At 37.7% G+C, this 6,779-nt stretch overlaps 1 protein-coding gene across 1 annotated transcript; it reads left to right on the top strand.

The window, feature by feature from the left end:
* The first annotated feature begins 3,263 nt into the window (after window positions 1-3,263).
* On the top strand, window positions 3,264-5,889 carry LOC125885609 (small integral membrane protein 26-like). The gene is made up of 2 exons (XM_049571273.1): window positions 3,264-3,486; window positions 5,047-5,889. Exons 1-2 carry the CDS (start codon window positions 3,363-3,365, stop codon window positions 5,205-5,207), a joined length of 285 nt encoding a protein of 94 aa, XP_049427230.1. The 5' UTR covers window positions 3,264-3,362; the 3' UTR covers window positions 5,208-5,889.
* Window positions 5,890-6,779: the final 890 nt, after the last annotated feature.

Here is a 6,779-nt window from a genome sequence, read left to right as displayed (position 1 = left end):
TGTCTGACTCATAGCTTCAGTCGACAAGTTCCAACAAAGAAGAAGGGGCCGTTACTCCAGCCCATGGCAGCCACACAGTGTAGAAGGTGCAGGGAAAATAGCCCCGGGCTCATTGAGAGTAAAACACTGGTGTAAAGGCAGTAAAAGTGGCTGAATAATGTGTTGCACTACTGTGTCACTAATTACTTTTGTTTGCCTTTATGATTATGAGACTGTTGAAGGTGTGAAGACAAAAAGAGGTGCTTTGTGAGTCATGAACATTAAATCAGTGTGACCTTGACTCTGAACACTCAATAGCACTGGAAAGGAAAAGTGGGAACACTGTCTTTGAGGCATGGACGAAATAAATAGATATAAGAAATAGTAAATAAAAAAATATGGGCAAACTGCATGTCAGGACAAACTGATAGTCAGATCCATTTCTTAAAGAGGGGTGACTTTTGTTATGTTGGAGTTTGATGACTTTGTTTACATGCTTGGAGCTTTACAGCGGCAGTGAGGCCTGACATTGAGCCTCACACAACACTCCCACCAAAACCATGACAGCACTTCATTCTCATTAGAGCTGAGGAAAACACTCTTAAAGGGACAGCTCACCCCCAAAAAGTAAAAACACATAGTTTTCCTCTTCCCTGTAGTGCTGTCTATCAGTCTAGATTGTTTTGGTGTGAGTTGATGAGTGCTGGAGATGTCGGCCGTAGAAAAGTCTGCCTTATCTTTAATGTAATGGAACTAGATGGCACTCGGCTTGTGGTGCTCAAAGTGCCAAAAACATACATTTGAAAACTCAACAGCAATGTCTCTTTGCAGAAATCATGACCAGAGGGGTGAACCACGAAATGTGATTAGTGGCTTAGTGCGCTTGTCGGTACAACACCGCAAATTGACATTTTTCTTCCTTTTAACAACAAGAACACATGGTTGGGTTTAGCAAAAAAGAACAGGGTTTGGCTTTATAATCTTATAGGACGTGGACACCGCTCTCGGGGGAAAGTCGGTGTTTGCAGGACTCATCCACCACCGCTCCCACCTGCTCCAGTCGGACTTTCGCTGCCTTAACTTTCGCCCTTGTCCCATCACGTTTCCCCATGACACCGCTGGGTGCGATTACACTGTAACAGCAACTGGCTGTGTATCATGCCGATGTGAAAAGGACACCTTTTTTCGTCGGTTTCTGACGCCACAAGTCACTGCCCAAGCACCAGATTTCAATGACTTTGTAATAAGACCGGGCTCCTCACAACAAGGTCTGTGGATCATCAGGAACTGGGTCATTATTTCTGTCAAGAGACATTGCTGTTGAGTTTTTCAAATGTCTTCTTTTGGCGCTTTTAGTACCACAAACTGAGTGCCATCTGGTTCACTTACACATGACACATGACACATGTCTCTGTAGACTTTTGTCTTAACTTTATTATCATTATCAGACTTTACATGTTGATATATGTGATCAAAAGACAATAAACCAGGTCAGAAACAAGAATACTTTACATATGCAGCTTAAACAACATTAAACTAGATCTAGAATCACTGACAGAAACAGTCTTCTAATCCTATGACGGCTGTGATATCTGGGGCAACATGTTGCTTGAACATGTCTGAAACCATCTCGTATGAAACTTATGCAGAATGAATTCTTTAGTGACAAGGACGCTTTAAGTAGGACATGTTCAAAATGTCTGTGGATGTAACAGCGATAAAATACAAACACTGCATGATGTGTTTTTCCTTCTCTCTCTGACATTATGTCTGTCACATCATTTTTTGATGAATCATCTTCACCCTCTTGTACAGGCAACCAGCCAGCCACAGGTGTGTGCTGTATTAGCAGCTGTGCACCTGAAACATATTTTGGATGAAACATTTTTAGAGAAGACTGTGCGTGACTCACCGTGAGCAGCAGGGCTATAAATCCTCCCACACAAGCTACAGTAGTTTGTCATGTTCCCCAGGTCACACAGACGTCTCAAAAATGACCTTTTCCTCAACTTTTCAAAAAGACAAATCTGATGTTTACCCTATATTTATCTTATTGTCACTATATCCCATGAAATTACCAAAGTCAGCAATAAATTGATCCCACCAACAAGTACTATGTGTGTAGCCAAAGTCTGATATCGTCTCCCTCTGTGCCGTAGAGCGAGTCACACTGCTGCACTGGCTGCTCCTTCATTCCCATTAACACGGGTGCTAGTTTATTTTGAGTCAATCCCACATATCCTGCAGAAACAAATCCTCACCTGAGCATGCATCAAATGTGTATTAATCTGTAGCTCAAAGTAGTCCCAAGCAAATGTACTATGTGGACACAGAATGTCTGTATCAGGGAACTCTACTGTTTGATAAGATGTGCTCTCTTATTGCTCCTACCTGCTGATTTACACTATTTTACGTCTTGTAAAATTGTACAGTTTTAATGATATATTGTGTGTTGTGTCTGTATGCACCTTTGATGTGTTTGAGAAATACAAAAGACAAATTTCCACTGATGTGGACAGTAAAGTTATCTATCTATCTGTCTATGTGCTCCCGTTGCCCTGCTGTTTCACAAAATGATGTAATCTTTTTTAAAAATTAAAAGATATTCTCAATATGAATATGTGTTCCACTTTAAAGACAAAGGTATTTAGTAGGAACAAATTGGCTAAGGCTTTGTTGGTATTGCCGGCCTTTTCTAAGTCTTGTGTTGAGAGTGAAGTTTCAAGTTATGTCAAAGTGAAGCTCAACTCAAGTCTAAAGTCTTTAATAAGTAAAAAAAAAAAATAATAATAAAAAATTAATAGAAATAAATAAATGAATCAAAAGTCAAAGCAAAAGTCACTTGCAAGTCTGTGGATTCTGACCACAATAAATAAATAAATAAATAAATGAAGATTTGCATTTCAAAGCTGTGGTGGCGTTGATCAGTCTGAGACATCAATTTTTGATTTTTATTTTTTTTTTTTAAAAGGACATGCTTTGTTTGTTTGTTCTTATCATGTTCTCAATAAAGACGAAAAACCTTTGTTTTCTCTTTTGTGTTGTCTACACTTCTTTAGTGTAGCATCACTGACTTTGTAGTAATAACGTGTTTTTAGTTTGGACTGATGGCTTTAATGTTTCTTTTTTTTCTCTTTATAAAAATATAATATTTAAAAAATATCTAAAAAATGTGTCTTTGTCAAGTTAACACATGAAGTGCATCAATTAAAATATATTTCCCCTCCTAGTGACAAAAGAAAAAGTCCCAACCGGAAGTTCTTGTAGTATCCGTTGTACTTCCGGGTTAACTGTCATGGCGGCGCCCTGAATGCAGTAGCAGAAGACATCCAAATCTCTGTGAAGGAGACAAACGAGGCTGTTTATCGGAGCAGACTGCAGCCATGAATATAAAAGATGCGCAGAAGTGGAACACTAGAATGGCTGCACTTTACGCCTTCGGTGTCTGGACCATGATCGGGTCTTACGCCCTGTTAAAATACACAGGTCGTCTCGAGCTCACACCAGGTGAGTCAGAGACAACTGGAGCTGGAGCTCAGAGATGTGAAACACACACTGCTGTTTATTCAGTTAGCTAGAAGTCGAAATTCTTTTACTAGATGTTGTAAAACAAATCGTCCTAACTGAGTCGTTTTAATTTGATTTTCCATTTTAGTAGTTCAGGAACTCTGTGAACAGACATCAAATAGTGTTTGTGCAACGTATTTTACGTGGTGATATTAACAAGCCTAAATGATCTTTCTTTTATCTGCAGTACACAACCAAATTTGTTTTATTCGCCATTCAAGTGCAAATAGGTTAGCATGTGTAGCACTGACGGTAACTCATATCACACATATAGGTTTAACTGTGTGGCTGCTTACATCTATAAAGCATCATGTGTCCCAGCTGAGATGTGGTGTTATTCCACTAAGGTGCTGTTTGACTGGCACTGAAAATGAGTTTGACTTTGTTTTCTGTGGCTTTTTTACTGGGAACTGTGCACTACTAGATACTTTTGTAAGGCAAGGCAAGTTTATTTATATAACACATTCAGCACCCAGGCAGTTCAAAGTGCTCTACATAAACCATCAAAGCAAAAGAAACACACCATAAAAGGACATGTAAAACCAAATCATTAAAGAACTAGAGAACAGAAAATTAAAAGTTTAAAAATATACAAAGACAGGTGTAAAATACAAGAATATAAAAGTTGCAGCACAGTGTAAGAAATGACTAGATATTTGATTTAATGAGCAGTTTCCAGGACTTTGTTCCAGATATGTGCATAAAAACTAATTGCCTACATTTCCTATGAGTAATGCACAAACACTGAGTTGTCTGTTTATGTATGAAACATGTAGATTTGCTAGTTACTTAAAAAAAAGGGGGGACAAAAAGCCTTTTATCAAAATAAACTACAGGTTAGCAGCTCTTTTCAATGTACAGTTCACTTGTAACGTATTTCAAATATGTTCTTTGGAAGAATATAATAGTACTTATAACGTGGTAATTTATTGATATTATTTTATCATTATTATTATGTGTCTGACAACTTTAAGGTACTTGTTCTTTACGTAAGTTAGAGGTGGGGGAAAATTGATACAGCATGGTATGGCAATGTTTTGCATAGCAATATTGTATCAATACATGGACACCAATTAGAGAATTAAAAAAAAAAAGTTTAACTATCAATATTGCAAATACAAATAAGCCTTTGGGTTGCCTACTGGAATTATAAAATCAGTTGCCTTTTCAATGCACTAGATACATTATGCTTCAAAAGAAATGATTGAAGTGAGAAGTACTTCCATTTCATGCTACCTTATACTGCTACTTCACTACAGAGGGAAAATATTTTCCTTTTACTGTATTCATCTGATAGTTACTTTACAGATACAGAGGTAAAAGTGCTTCAATAAATTGCCTTTTACTTGTACAGCTGTCAGGTTTGTCAGTCAAGATAAACATTTTAGTTGTTCAGTAATATTTCAATATCACTTGTTCACATTCACATTTATTCCGTCAACCCAGTTATCACAGATGTGATATCTAACTGTCACTCTTTACTTTCCCTCTTTAACTTAGTAAAAAAAGAAGAGGTACAAGAGTGCGAAGATCCAAACCGGGTCGTCTTCCGATCTGCTCACACTGAAACCATCATCGTCTACAAGAAAGACTTCGTCCCCTACCCCACGAGGATCTACAACTTCTTCCAGTACTTCGGCACTAAACCTGGAGACAAGTAGCTGCATCAGTGCGAAGGATGACGGACACTGAACTTGTCAAGAGCAAGTTTTTATACACTGCACTATAAATTCATGCTTTGTGTGAGGATGCTGTCTTTGTTTGTGAAAGAAGTTCCAGCGCAGTGTTCACCCGCTCAGGCTGAGGGAGCTGCAGCTGTGGATGCTCATGATCTGTCATCAGATATTGTTTATTATTAATCTGTCATTACTGTCAGCCTTATCCACACCATTGTCCACAATACAAAGATGCCATAACCACTAACGATGTATAAATAAACTTAATCTCTTCATTGTAGGAGCTGTTCTTAAAGTGTCTGGAGGTTTTGCATTTTTTTTAAGATATCGTCATTATCCTGAGTGAAGCCAGAAAGAAAATTAGATGCACCACCACAAAGTGCAGCTTCAAACTGTACAATAGAAATGAATCTGCAAAAAAATCTGAATAAAACTGAACACTTTAAATAAGATAGTGTTTATCTCATGGCTGTTGTACGACTTTTTGTTTTTTCTAATCAACCAGTGTAAGTAATATACATTGATGCAGTGCCCGATACCTCGCACATCGTGGTGTGGATTTTACAATGGTATGATGTTGCTTCAAGACAACATTTGAGTTTTAACAATGTTCTATTACTTAATTATCAAATAAAGTATATTAAACTATTAAAAATGAAACAACTTATCTATGACTATGAATCTATTTTTTTAGTGTAAAATGACAGACAAGAATGTTCTCAGAGCGATTTTGTGGAGAGAATTGAACCATGTGAGGAAGGCCCCAAAAGAGGAACTTAACATGACCTCCAGACGTTAACGTGACAGTGCTGTTGGTTTCCTCAGGGCCTTGGCTATTCTTTAACGTACTGCAACATAATTGAGGATGTACTTTGTGAGTGTAAACAGCCAAACATGTATGATACCTGGAGGCAACACAGTGCCATAGAAGGTTAGATTAATGTGTTATATGAATTAAATGACTTTGTTGTCCTTGAAAATACTGGTTGTAAATCAATTGATTCATGTTTTAGGTCAAGGTCAAGGTCAAATTTATTTACATAGCACATTTAAACACAACCAGAGTTGACCAAAGTGTTTCACAAGCATTAAAGAAACTAACAAAATACAGAAACACAAGGCAAACAAACAAAAACAATATGTAGAGTCAAGATGTCAAAGATCAGCTCACATTAAAAGCCAAAGAAAAAAGGGAAAGTCTTGAAAGATTCAGCAGTCTGAGCAGTTCTTATCTGCATGGGTAAACTATTCCAAAGGTTAGGAGCAGCCACAGAAACAGCTCGGTCACTCACCTCTATTTTTTAGTCTAGATCTAGGGACATCCAGCAACATCTGTCTGGATGACCTCAAAGCTCTGACAGGAGTGTGGATGCATAAAAGCTCACATGCCATGTGCCATTTAAAACCTTAACCAATCCTGAAGCGGACAGAAAGCCAGTGAAGTGAGATCAAGACTGGAGTGATTGTGCTCATGTTTTCTTGTTTTAGTTAAAGTTTTAGAATGTAACTTGCAGTTTTTGTGACAAAAACAATATATAAATATATTTTTAATTTTTT

The sequence above is a fragment of the Epinephelus fuscoguttatus genome, linkage group LG3 (genome assembly GCF_011397635.1).
Source record: "Epinephelus fuscoguttatus linkage group LG3, E.fuscoguttatus.final_Chr_v1".
Classification (NCBI taxonomy): Eukaryota; Metazoa; Chordata; class Actinopteri; order Perciformes; family Serranidae; genus Epinephelus; species Epinephelus fuscoguttatus.
Note: the sequence above shows the minus strand (reverse complement) of the source record. Positions and strands in the feature narration are given on the sequence as shown.

What these genes read in the sequence shown, in the direction of transcription:
- LOC125885609 (XM_049571273.1), top strand. Translation starts at nt 3,363, where the DNA reads ATGAATATAAAAGATGCGCAGAAGTGGAACACTAGAATGGCTGCACTT. An exon ending in TCGTCTCGAGCTCACACCAG is followed by an intron (nt 3,487 to 5,046) that starts GTGAGTCAGAGA and finishes TCTTTAACTTAG; the next exon opens with TAAAAAAAGAAGAGGTACAA.